This window comes from Melospiza georgiana, chromosome 14 (genome assembly GCF_028018845.1).
Source record: "Melospiza georgiana isolate bMelGeo1 chromosome 14, bMelGeo1.pri, whole genome shotgun sequence".
Taxonomy (NCBI): domain Eukaryota; kingdom Metazoa; phylum Chordata; class Aves; order Passeriformes; family Passerellidae; genus Melospiza; species Melospiza georgiana.
Window position 1 is genome coordinate 9,550,267 of NC_080443.1, and position 13,888 is coordinate 9,564,154.

The following is a 13,888-nucleotide window of genomic DNA, read 5'->3' on the forward strand; positions in this document are numbered from 1 at the left end:
GGCACTGCCAAGAGCAGAGCTTGGGTCTCAAGACCTTCAGCTGGAGACCAGCTCCAGCCACCCTCCATGAGTACGGGGAACCTGAATCAGGAAACTTTGTGGGGAAGTACTGTGGGAGGAAATAGGGGCACAGAGATTAAGTTCCTTCTTCTGACTAAAGACAAAGTCTGTGGCAGATAAAACCCAGGTAAATTCCAGGAACGGTGCAGCTACAGAAAGCATGCCAAGGGGAACACAAAACTGCCACGGCATGGCCACTTCAACAGCTTTCTCTTTGGAAACAGCACCCAGGACTGCTTTTACTGCTCTGCCCAGGGTTAGGGTTCTAGCTTAGGGTTCTAGCTCTGCCCAGGCTTAGGGTTCCAAAAATCACAAAGCCCAGAGCTCCAGGCACACTGCGGCTGCAAAAGGCATCCCAAGGGGAACGTGGAAATGCCACAATGTGGCTTCCTCCACAGCTTTCTCCTTTGAACCAGCCCTTGCCAAGGCTGATTTTACTGCTCTGCCTAGGGTTAGGGTTCCAAAAGCCACAAAAACCTAACCCTAATGACTAGTCCTAATGCCTAATCCTAACCCTAACTGCCTAATACTAATGCCTAACTGCCTAAACTTGACCCCAGCTGTAACACTAGCCTTAACCCTAATGGCCCTGACCCTAAGCCTAACTATAACCCTAACCTAATGGTCAAACCATAACCCTAATGGCCTAACCCTAACCCTAACCTGAAAGGTCTCACCCTAACAATAATGGCCTAACCCTAACCCTAATCCTGTCTCTAACCCTAACCATAACTCTAACCCAATTCTAACCCTAACCTGCAGATGCTCATCCTGGTGTGTATATACACACTCAGATGGTTCCTTTCAAATGCCTCCTGCCTAAAATATATCACAGATTTAATTTATACACCAGGAATGAAAGTAGTGATCACTTGGGAGTGCACTTTCTGTGCATCATCAATCTGCATTTCTTGGCAATTATCAGCAAGGACACCAAACTGAGGCCAATCTCAAGCAGGTAGCTCTCACGTGCCTTTAAGGAGGCTGGTAGATATTCATAGACCATCCCATAAAAACTGAGGAGAATCCAAGAAAACTGGGCCTGGGATGCTGCACACAAGGATGGGAGGGGGCAAAAGGGAGGAAATAATTTTTTCCAATTCTTTTGGTTTTTCATCACAATCTGTTGTGGAGTTACAGCAGTGTGAAGGCCATGCTTCCTTTCTGCCTGAGTGTGATGCAGACCCCAGACATGCCTTTTTCCTCACTGCTTTGTTACTGATTCACACATACTCTAAGAAGGTGTTACCTTTGATCCGTTTTAACTGTCCTGCAATATGCTATGTTGTGAGAAGATTAGCCTTTAAGTCTCTTAATTAATTACCCTTAATTCTATTACTTCTGTATAACTAGCAAAAATAATAATTGCCAAATAACAAATAATCCATGTATTATGTGTTTAATGCCTAGCTGTCACTAGCTACTTAAAATATTAACTTTCCACCCTAGACAGTCCTATAATTCAGTATTTTTTTCAAGACCTTCTCCTTGTAACAATACACAACAAAGTTTTCAGCTTCAGTGCACTTCCAATTAGCTGAATCTTTCATGTCTTGGGGAGATAAATTAATACAGTTATTCCTAATTTATACACAATGTCATTGTGGTGCAGGTAGTATCTGTAACAGAAGTCCAGGGCTGAAAGCACTCAGTGGACTATGTTCAGCAGAGAATAATGACCCAGGCTAGATAATGGCAAGATAATTACAATATTTATGAGAATTAATTTACCAGATTGTTAAAATAAGTGTATGGGAGAGACTTTAAAGTGGCGGGAAATTACCAAGTCAGGCAAGCAAACAAGAATGTGCCTTCAATGCAGAAAGTAAAAAAATTGTGTTAGTTCCAAAAGGGAGATGAAGTGTACTTCCTCATCTGTGATGGAATGTCCATCACTTGTATTTTTTGCTCCCACCCAAGTTGATTGTAAACCTTCCCCCTCCTCCTGCCCACAGCAGCTGAATTCAGAGGGAACAGGACCAACCCCATCATCCTCAGAAATGGCAAAGTGCCATTTGACCAGGCCTCAGCTGGAGGAGTAAAAAGCTACTTTCAGTGTCTGAGGAGGACAGGATGACTTTCCTTTCTTGAAAGGAAGTAGTTTCCACATGAACAAGTAATGCCTCATTCTGTAGATTTTCAAGTGCTTTATTAATTGTATTTTCTTATTCTGACTTTTCACACAAAATAAGCTATGTTCAAAATAACCAAATCATAAATGATTATTTTCTTGCACATTTCCTTCAAGAAACCTTAAAATGCTCCTTGGGAACTCCTCGTATCTGTACAGTAGATGTAATATATTCCAACACAGATGTTAATGCCCCTTTGATCATAGAGGATATTTAATTTTTTTTCCTATTAATACAATGTTAAGCAACCCAATCAGTTAATTTCCAGTTCTCATTCTTCCAAGAGTTTGCTCTTTCATTAATTTTTTTCTTGTGTTCACCGTACGTACTCCCGAACTGCAAGTTCCTTCAGGGTAAAAACCCGTACGGGATCTTTCTTTGTCTTCCATTCTTCCAGTTTTTCTTGCAAAGACAGAAAATCCTTGCCAAGTTCATATGCCAGAGCGATCATTGTTTCTAACAGTGGCATGTAATACCTGTGGCTGGTGTGCACGCAGAGGCGTGACAGAGCTTTCTCTCCATACTCAAAGGCGCTTGCTGGGTTTTCCAGGTCCTTGTGGCACACCACGATGGCACAGAGGGTAGGGACAATTGCAACAGGGTTCCCTCTTGTCAGCCTTTCCTGCAGCCCAATGACTTCTAAAAGGATTTCCAAAGCTTTGGTGTACTGGCCACCCCGCAGGCAACCGTATGCCTCCTGAAGCTCTGGCCTTGTTAAAAAGTCAATAAATTTTTTTGATCTTCTGATGTATTTCATAGCATAGAGGAGTCTCAGGTAGTCCTTGAAGGCTAATTTTCTTTCATTGATTATTTCTTCTGTGAAGTTTCCTGTTAGAGTTTTTTTGGGAAAGGTTACATCTTCCAGTTCTTCGCTAAATTCTTCCAGCAGATTTCTGTGCAGTTTCTCAAAATCTGAATAACGCCGTTCAATTACGGACTTGTTGCTGTCAAAACTCCCTGTTTGCAAAATGATGATTTTATACATCTAAACACAATCAAAGAGAAAAAATAAGCATGAGAAGGGACCATTCTAGCCCCAGTGCAGTCAGATTTTGTCTGCAAAGCAGACTTTGTTTGTTCAGTCCTCCAGCTGAAACACTCCTGCACTAATTTTCTGTGTGTAATCTCGTGTACTCCCATGGCAGTGCTGCTAAATCAGTTACTGCCTGGGTTTATGGTGCATGCTCAGTGTAGAGCTGAAATATCTGCAGCCATCAAACTAAAAATTCCCTCCTCCTGCTGTTCTGTACTCCTGTCACCAGGCTTAGGCTTAGCACGTAAGTAACTTGTACATAAAGAGAACACTAACAGATCCCATCCTGCAAGGTGCTGGGAAAGCAAATAGCAGCAGACTGAAGCACATGAAAACATTCACAAAGCATTTCTGTAGCTGCACTTTGTTTATAACAGCCATGGCTGCTGCAATCAATCATCTTCAGTGAACTGAATGGATTTCCCAGACTTAATATTGAATGTAATCTATTTTACATTGGTCATAATATTCAGAAATGCTCTTTGTAGAAGACATTCCTTGGGATTTGGGGTGCTAGTAATGCTGTGAAAGAAGAGGGAGTATTTGGCAATATATCTGGTGTGTGCAAAAATAAGATGGAGCAACTCCAAATTCTTTTCTCTCCTCTAAATCATTGTCCCGTATTCAAACTTAATTCACATTTAAATAATACCAAAAAAGCAACATTTCTACAGCAATCTGCTATCCAAAGCCCTTCACTAGCAGCTAACAGCTGTGCTGCCCCACTTAACAGTACTCAAGAGCACGTCTTCCTCAGCTCTTCACTAGCCCCAAAAAGACCATAATAAATGTGGTATTGGGCAAATAGCTGCAAAATTCTTTGCTGTGTTGTCCAAATAATCTCTTCTCACAGTGATGCTGAGGAAGGGCCAATCCCTAACGTGTGTAAACCATGGTAGCTCCATGGGAGCCAGCTTAACTGTGTCACCAGCTAAGGACACAGATTGCTGGCCTCTTGGATGATGACCATGTTCACATCCAACCTCACCCTGTGCCCATTAATTTACACAGGAGCTGGAGGGGTTTTGCTCATGCCAGTTGTTTTCTCTGCTGCTGTGGAAGGCTGCAAACCAGTACTTGCATTATGCCTGTCTGATTCTCTTCCTTGTTTTTCCTTAAAGAGAAATTCTCTCTTTTAATCTTCATAAATGATCTTTACAGGCAGTTCTTGAAAGGTTTCTAAATTTGAGCTGACTTCTCTGATCTCTTTTCATTTGTAAGCACTGTGACATTTTCCTATACTTTGTCCTGCTCCCTGCTGAAAAGTGTATATATGCCTGATGCATTCTAAAACAATCATAAGAGCAATTTTTTTAAGCTATCATTTTATCAAGGGCAGCTAAGTGAATAATTTACAAGTACTTGCTTTTTTATTTGTGGAGTGTGCATGAAAAAGGTAAGAAGTAGCACTTAATTAGACTGTCATTCAAATTGGCTCAGTTTTGTTGTAATGTAAATCTTTTTGCCTAGGCCTGTGACTTATGACTAAGTTTATTTGCACATATGCTGAATGATGCTCTTGCTCTCATGCAGTTACACAAAACCAATTTCTAGCTATTTAGAAGCTGAATATTCAGGGGTGTATGCAAGAAAAGCAGCAACTAAGTAGGTGTGTCCAGCATGCAAAAAGATGTAAGTCTCCAAAACATTTACTTGCTTCAAATTCTACCAAACTGGATCACCCAGTATCAGCAATGCTGATTCTTGGCATTTTTCATCTACAGATCTCACAGACTGTAGCAAACAAGGAAATCATCCCTATCTGAATTTCACAGGAGTACTAAAAGGCATTCAGTCTAGATCAGTCCTTCTGAAGGCCAGGAGCAGAATCAGAAATAAAAGCCAAGTGTCAGTACTGGGAAAAAGATACAAAAATCCAAACTGCTTGGTTGTTCCCACTCCTCATACTCATGTTTTATTTTAAAAATATGACAGAAATATGCCACCTAAGGGAGCTCCAAGTAGGGAAGGGGAACAATCCCAAGTCATCTAGAGGGAGGATGTCTTAGACTTTGTCAACATCAAAGAGTTCTGCACTTGTGCTAAGAGAAACCTCTGATATGGAAGTTATACAAATGCACTGCAGCTGCTACAGCTGGCTAGCTCAGTGGATGTGTAAATATACAGATATTTTTACATTTGTGAGAATTTCCTTAATGTTGACAAAATGCTGTGTTTTAAGGATACTCAAGATACTAATTTATTTGATAACACTTTCCCACTGCAGCAGATTTTGTGAACTGACTGTCAGAGGGTTTTTTTAGATGCAGATTCCACCAGGCAGGCCCATACAATCAGTGAGAACAGGTTCTGCTCAGTGTGATCCTGGCTTGCAAAACTTGGCCCTTGCTGAGGCTTTCATGTAGTGAGGCCTGCTGTGTGCTGTGCAGACCCCTGCAGAGTGAATGAAAATTAATGATCTTCTTACATATTCATTTCTTATCTTACCACGTATTTAGATAAGTGGTGCTCTACAATTCTGGTTGATGGGATTTCAAAAAGGAGTTTGATTTGTTTGCACTGGCGTTTTTCATTCCTCCAGTACTCCTGAAGCTCCTTAGTGGTCATCGAAGAGTTGGGACTTAGGGTTGCACTGGAATCTAAAAACAGTATATTTAGTATTTCAGATTTTATTCTTTGCATTTGGAAAGAAAATTCTTATGTATTTGTTGTGAAAGGACAGCCCAGACTTTCTGTTGCTGTAACAGCAAGACCTAAAGACTGATGAAATAAAATTTCACTGCTAATAGACAGGAACAGATGCTTTGAGGAGAGCTATTAGGGTCTGAAATTTTGAAAGAAAAGATATCACCTGCAGAATACAAAATTGTAGAGAACAGACTGCCACGAAATTTTATATGTCAAGGTTGTAACCTAGGGCACAATCTGAGCAGGAGATTCTCTTCATCATCCCAGAAGTAGCCCTAAGAAACACTGACTGAGTCTTTTGAGTCAGATGTTTCTCCAGGCTTCTTTGTTGCTAAATGGATGAGATAATACAGTGCAGCTGCAAATTCAGACATATATTCAAAAACTGTCCCTACTCAAATATGGGGTTTGTGCAGTAATAGAAGAAAGCTGAGGAAACATGAATATCCTAACCTAAAAGTTGGATAACCAGCTCAGCTGAAGGAGGATTTCCCAAATTCTCTCTTGTTTTGATGGCACAGTTCAGTTATATATATTATATATGCATATATAAAAGATATAATTTTATTTTTATATGTCTATATATCTATATCTATATATATACACCTCCTCCTTTCTCTCTTCCCACAGTCATACATACACACACACACACACACATACATATATATATATATGTGTGTGTGTGTGTGTGTGTGTGCATATATAAAAAATATGGGACAGCTGGCTGGAAAGTTTGCTTACAGGAGAATTTGATGTAGAATTTCAAAAAGGCGATTTCTCTCTCTTTGAAATCTACTGACAATAGATTTCATCAGGTGCCATATAGGCTAGATAAGTGGATAAAACAAATGGAATATGCAGAAATAGACTTGTAAAGGCACCACAGCACTCGGTCAGTGGCCTCTCTTTTACATGTTCTTAATCATTTGACCATACAGTTTCAATTATCAAGGCCTTGGGGGTTTGGCTCAAAGCATCTACTTCCTAGGAGAGGTGGTTTTTATGGCATCCTTCCAGATTTAAAATCTTGATGAGATTATATATATTTAATGTTATAGGTAACATTTTCTTTAATAACAGATGAGAGTGATGTTAGGCATGGTGAATGCTCAGTGCAGCCTCTTTAAAGGCATGTGAGAGCTGCCTGCTTGAGATTGGCCTGAGATTGGTCCCTGATGAAAGTGCCAAGGAGCTCAGACTGGTGATGCACAGAAAGGGCGCTCCCAAGATCAGCCATCTGGTGATCACTGCTTTCATTCCTGGTGTGTAAATTAAATTTGTGATACATTTTAGACAGGAAGCATTTGAAAGGAAACATCTTGGTGTGTATATACACACACCAGGATGAGCACTGGTTTTACTATTGCTACTACAAGTATACTCAAGGCTTTTTTCAGTGGAGTATGGCAGTACAACTTTGAACCACTGCTGCAATAAAGAAGCAAAGTTTTTAAAACAAAAAATTAACATCAGAAACAGCTAGATGAAAAATAAAATTAAAGGATAGCATCAACCTTGCATGTCATCTTTTTCTGGGTTTTCTTTTCTCACTTGACATGAAATTTCAGCTTTGGGTTCGTTTTCTTCTTCATCAGATGGACTTGTGGTAGAAGATGTGGTAATTCTGCTTACAGCTTCCAACAGTTCCCTTTCTGCTGTGCAGTGTGAATCTTGCTCCATTGCTTGCTAGCACTGAAAGATAACAAACCCCATGAGATTTCTTAGTACCATGCCTTTAGGGGATCCACTTTGGCAATTTTCTTGTATTATTCATTCTATTAGTTCATTTTTCATTCTTTGTTCTCTGTGAATTTGTATCAGTGCAACTTCATAAAAACTAAAGTAATAAATAGAAATATCTACACAGCACAGAACCATCCCTATTACTGTTACCAGTGAAAGTGTTTGGATGTTTTTCTGTCAGATTAAAATCAAATAAGAAAACCATAAGAAGTTATGTTGAATAAGATTAGATTGGGAACTCTGTTCTTACCTATGAGATTTTTATCATGAACTTCAGTGTGGGCAGATTTCTTCCTCCTTTTATTTTGCCATCAAGCTTGCAAGTGTGAGCTCAGATGAACTAAAAATCTTTGAGATAATTAGTATAACCAGCAGCCTGGTTCTCTTACTCTGTTAAAATTTACTCTTCTCAGGACTCAAAAACTTATTGTCTGTTCTTAATCACAACGTGTAGGACAAAATAGGGTGGTATCTAAAATAGTATAAAGTTTTTATCATATTTCACAGCTTTAGGTTCTCTCCAGAGACTTGTCACTGTACTGTGAAAACAAAACAACTGACTTTGACAATGGCTTGGTGGCAGGAGATCTGAATTTTCTAATTATTATACAGAAGTATTCTCCTTTTACTTGTTCTTTTACCCTAGATATATTGTGCTATTTTAGATCTGTTCTACTAGGACCACTATTTCACCATGTACTGACAAAATGCTTAATACAATATACTCCTACTCCATAGACCACATTGGCCATTCTGCTGCTTAAACATCTCCACATTTAAGAATGTTCTTTGATTTGTTGGGTTTTTTTTAAACAAACAAACAAACAAAACCTGCCTGTTGCACCACTGTGTTACAAGAGAAGTTGAAAAAGCTCTAAGAACATCCTAACAACTTTGCCAAGATGCTGTGTTCCCTCAGCATGAGCAAACCGTTGCTCCCAGTTCAGCCAACAAGTGAAAACCAAATAACAGAACAATACAGTTTTACAGGAATATAATGCCCAAGAAGTAGTTATGAAGCAATGGGAGGTTTTAGGAGGGTTGTTGCTACATATCATTTTGCCTCTACTCGTGTACCACACTGTTATGCAATGCTAGATACAGAGGTGAGGAAACTCCTTCAGCAGACTTACTTATTTCTGGCAAGTTGCAAGGCTATAAAAAGAAAAGAAATTGCTTTCCTCACTGGAAATAATGGAAGTGCAAACCACTTTCCTCTAACAGAAACCTATCCTTTGGCTGGCCTGCACAAGTAAGTGTACAGATGTTGTCATCCTCCTTAATGAAGGCATCATGGAAGCTCTTATTCTTGGAGCGAAAAGTTCTTACTGTCCTTCAGACCTCCTTATGATCTGTTTTTTGAACATGAAGAATAGCCACTTACTTACTGCTTAACTGCTCAGTCTTTTGAAAATCACAAAAGAGCATATATCACGAGAGCATATATAGTAGATTCAATGAGCAATCTGAAAAAGGCCAAACAGTTTTAAATGACGACATTTTTCTTGGATATGAGTTAGGATAACTTTATAAGAAAAACTGTGTTTACATTGAAAAAAAACCTTTGTATGTGCATCATCTTGTATTCATAAATATATATATGAGTATATATGTGTATATATACATATACACATACATACACATTTATTTATTTATTTGTACTGTTTTAAAACATTGTTTACCAGGATACGTAACACACTTGTAAACAGAAGAATGCAGAAGTGGATGTTATGACACACAAATTTTCTGCCTTCAATACACGTACCTTGAATACTAACTGCACTTCATGCCAACAGTTTCATTTTCACAGCTAAAACTCATGGCAAGCTCCTTTAGCTATGCTACTACTTATTTTTCCATATTAAAAAAAAAAATCCAAGCCAGCACAACCCTCCCGCAATAAATCACACGATGCTATCTAGAGCAGACACTCATCCTGTTCCGTGTCGGGGTGAGCGCTGCTCCAGCTCCTGCCCTGGGTTTTCAGCATCACAAACCGCGGAGGACCCACCTGTTAATCCCGGAGTTTTCCGCTTGTTTCACACCTGAGCTCGGAGCGAGGCCCCGCGCAGCCCGCCCGGGCTCTCCGAAGCGCACAAAAAGATGTCTGTGCCTGCTGCTAGCGGGCACATTCTGGTGTTACAGAAAGGAAGGAAGAAGGCTCGGTTAAATCACACTTCCCCAAGTGCCGCTCCCCCATTGCGCATGAACCCTCCGGAGCCTCCGCACCCGGGGCCGCCCCAGCCCGGCCCGGCCCGGCCCAGCACGGCGGCCCCGGTACCGGAGAGGCCTCACAGCAATCCACGCCATCGGCACAGTCCATACAAACCACCCTGCGTGGGCAACGAAGCCAAAAAACCACTCTTAGCAAAAGGGAGATTAGGGGGAAAAAGAGCTAAGCACGTAAAATGTACTTATGCGGAAAAAGAATGCCCCTTGGGATGTCTTTAAAATACAGGCTTAACATCCAGCGCAGGGAAAAAATGCACGTGGCATCACAACAAACAGCCTCGCTTTGTGTAAACTTGCACTTCTGACAGAAATCCTGATTCTGCATAGTGCAGAACACATGATTAATTTCAAATATCTGCTCAATTAAATTTCAAATAGGAGCATTATCATATCTGACATGATTACTAAACTTGAGATGGGCTTATGAGTGTGCCTAAAGTTAATCCTATATGTGTTTAAATTCATTGTTGAACTGAGGACAAGATGAAGAATAATGTATTAATCCACATATCCTTTGGCCCAGATGCTTCCTTTTGGAGTTCACTTCAGTTTGGAAATTTGCTTTAAACCATCAGGATGGCTATTCTTGGGCTAAGTAATATGGAGATTATCTTTTTTTAGTAAGGTAAGTTTCCCCTTTGCCAAAGTTCAGTCACTGAAAAACCAAGCAATTTTAATGCAGCACAAATGTGGGAGGCAAGCCTCCAAAGGACCCCATGGATCCTGCCCCACAAATTCCTTTAGAACAAACAATTTAAAATAATGTAAAATCAGGGCCATAAACTGGTAATACTTCTCTTCTGCTTTATTCGCAACATAAAACAATGCCAACTTTCACTTGGACTTGGTCTAAATGTAGGAGTTTTGCCAAAATAGCTGTCAGAATGATGAAAAATCCCCTGCATGCAGCTACAGCCCCGCTGGCAAAAGCCCTGGAGTGGATGCTGTTGTATTGGCAGAGTCCTTCAGCCACTTTAGCCTATTCCATGAGAAAAGTGATTTAAGTTACATAGAAAAGAAATCTGTGCTTGCCAATTCAGCTCTAAGGTGTAGCTGTACCAGCCAACTCTTTTAAGTGCAGACAAGGCATGGGTTCCTGGCACTACTCTCATTCCTTTAAAGCTAGATTTATGGCTTTGGTTACAATTGTGAGCAAAAACCGGGGGGGATTTCAGCGTATTTCACTCATGCTGACAGTTTACAGATGTATCTAAACTTTGAATTTGGAAACAGTTAATTTATGTGTTGCCAAAAAGCAGTGTATTATTTTGTGATGTTTAATGCTATTGTCTTGCTCTTGGTAGAGTGAAAAGAAAAGAAAAAAGTACATTTTTCAGTATATTAAGTGTGACCTCTACATTCAATTATTTCAGAATAAGTAAGTTCTAGTAAAATTAACCTTGATTATTAAAAGAAATGAAATGTGTTATTATATTTACAAATCAAGGTTGTTCCACAAGACTTCTGCCTGAATAGAGGCAGCTGTTATGGTCACAGCTGGTTCCTGAGGGTGCTCCTCATGCCCAGGAGCTGTGACATCCACAGCAGGTTTGGCAGGCTGCTGCTGCTCCTCATCCTGCTCCCAGGAGCTCAGGTTTGGTGCAAACAGCAGCTCAGGTTTGGTCCACACAGTCCTTCACTGGGACCCAGTGCTGTTAGTCTGGCAGCATTTTACTTTCCTAAGTGTCTACTTGATGAGCACATGTAAAACACACTGCAGTACACAGTGTTGTTTGCTAGCAGAATGCGTAACTAATATTTCTTTTTATATTTTCAGCTACGCTTCCAACAGTCAAATATTATGTAAAGGTTAAGCAGTTGAAAAGAAAATTTTCAAAATGGCAGCAAAGCATTCTGAGAGACAGGCAAGTGCACATACACCATCAATTTACCTTAATACTCATAAAACTGTGGTAAATTTTAATGGAAAAGCATTTTCTGTCGTTGTCAGGGATGGAAAAGGGATCCTGATGCAGTGGCTCACTCTGAGTTTGCATTCTGTGAGAGCACTGACTTTGTCAGGCACACAGACCGTTGTGTTACAATGCACCTACCAGGGGATATGGGAAATGTGTGCTCTGCAATAATGCAGGGTAGAGGCAAGGTTAAAATCATAACAGTGCACTGCATAAAAGGTGGCTGTCACATGAGTTATGTCCTCCATACCCATTTAAGATGAAATGACTCATTTAAAGAAGAATAACTGGAAAGTTTATGGCCAAACCTTGGTGAGCAGCCAAGAGATGAGCCAGCATTGTGATGCCATGTAAAGGATGCCTGCCACTATTGAAAGGCTGTGTGCTTTTGATAGTTAAAGAACCAAAAGGGATTGCTGCCCCAGTGTCAAACACTCTGCCTTGATTTATACCCTGATCTGGGCAGCTCCTATTTTCCCAATCAGACAGATAACACAAACCCTGACAGATACAATACTTAACCATAGACTACAAAGCTGGTATCAGCTGGAAAACTTAAGAGCTAAATCAATGTCATATATGAACTGCAGTTTTCTGGCAGATTTTATTGGCATTTTATCACAAGCAGAGCAAGGTCTTATTCTTGTTAAGCATGTTGCTGTAACATCCCTTTACAAAATACTGTACAGCTTCTGTCCTAAGAAGGGCAGCTTTAGGCAGCTTTGCAGTCTGTGCTGTTTTGCCATCTCAAGCCCCAAATTATTTAGCTAAACATGATTTATTTTACTAAATCATTCATTAGAACAGTAGATAATGACAAAAAGCCCTAAACAAACAAGAGGAGGCAGAAATACCTGACATATTTATCCAAGTCCCTTTTTATCATATAACTAATATTTAGAAAATGCAGTCATATTGTCTTTGATGCTTCTACAAGAACCTTTCCTCTCTGTTTTTTTAAATGCAGCTGGATAAATACCAACCATTTCCATGTTTGAATTAGCAGAAAAAAAATCATCTGTTTTGATGAATATTCTGCACTTTTGGGGCAATGCTGTGATAAATGAATACCATACTCCTATCCTGGCACAGCACAAAATTCTGTTCCATGCTATGCTATAATATGTAATTGCACAGTGTTGTGTCATTTGGAAGTGAAATTTGTTTACCATACTTCATTATTACAAAACATGTCTCTCTTAACAAGAGTGTGGTTTAAAGAAATCATTTGCTGTTTAATGGCAAATGTCTTCGTGCTGGTGTTACTGACAGGGTTTTCAACATAAAAGAGATGTAGCAGGCTCATTGTACACTGCCAAAGTCCTGTTATCACTTTACAGCTCCTTCATACTTCTAAAGGAGTATGAAGGAGCTTTGGAGTAAACAGCAGTCTGGGCCTGCCTTTCATCTGAGGTCTGGCAGTGACATGGAGCTGTGTGCAAGCCCAGTGGGTCAAAAGGATTTTAACTTAGGTTAAATGTCACAAGCACTGTTCTGTCTGCAGAGTGACAGCCTTTGCCAATGGGCCATGTTGGTCATTTTTCCTACTGAATTAAGTGCATAATTACATGGAATACAGAATATTTTAAAATAGCAAAATAATTTTAAATATTAAATATTAAAATATTTTAAAATATTTTAAAATATTTTAAAATTTTTGTTTTGACTTATTAGGACTACTACATGTAGTCATTCCTATCAAGAAGTCTGATATTTATTATCAATGTATCTGTCCCCTTTTCTTCTCACATATAACTATGGTGTACTTTGGCTGATACTTACAGTCACGTTCCACATGTGATTTATTTATACCCAGTGTGTAAACATAGTGAAATTTGGGATAAGAGGACTTCGAGCAGACGTGTTAATGCAGTTTGCAGTAGCACAAAGGCAGCTCCAGGAGCAGAGGCTGCAGCAGCTGTGTGTAGATAGCCACCTTGAGGATCAGCAGAGCATGACTTGGGGTTACTCTGCACTCTTCTGCAAAATCAGGAAGGCATAAATCTTAGCATATTGTTTAATATAATATATTTTCAATGTTATTTATTGTTTAAAAATTAAATGAGGCTTTGAAATGCAATTTTTCTTTGAAAGAACTAGGGGGAATGATTAGTGTGAGCATT

The 13,888-nt window shown here is 39.7% G+C and overlaps 1 protein-coding gene across 1 annotated transcript; it reads right to left on the reverse strand.

Annotated features, from left to right (window-relative positions):
* Window positions 1–2,291: 2,291 nt before the first annotated feature.
* On the reverse strand, window positions 2,292–9,703 carry SNX20 (sorting nexin 20). Its single transcript, XM_058034286.1, has 5 exons — window positions 9,629–9,703; window positions 9,002–9,083; window positions 7,389–7,566; window positions 5,674–5,825; window positions 2,292–3,177 (listed from the first exon to the last, which is right to left on the reverse strand). Exons 3-5 carry the CDS (start codon window positions 7,552–7,554, stop codon window positions 2,509–2,511), a joined length of 987 nt encoding a protein of 328 aa, XP_057890269.1. The 5' UTR covers window positions 7,555–7,566; window positions 9,002–9,083; window positions 9,629–9,703; the 3' UTR covers window positions 2,292–2,508.
* Between the last annotated feature and the right edge of the window lie 4,185 nt (window positions 9,704–13,888).

Coding starts and splice junctions, on each gene's coding strand:
- SNX20 (XM_058034286.1), bottom strand. CDS start 7,554: ATGGAGCAAGATTCACACTGCACAGCAGAAAGGGAACTGTTGGAAGCT. Junction 5,826..7,388: donor AGAAAAAGATGACATGCAAG/GTTGATGCTATC, acceptor TACTGTTTTTAG/ATTCCAGTGCAACCCTAAGT. Junction 3,178..5,673: donor ACCACTTATCTAAATACGTG/GTAAGATAAGAA, acceptor GATTGTGTTTAG/ATGTATAAAATCATCATTTT.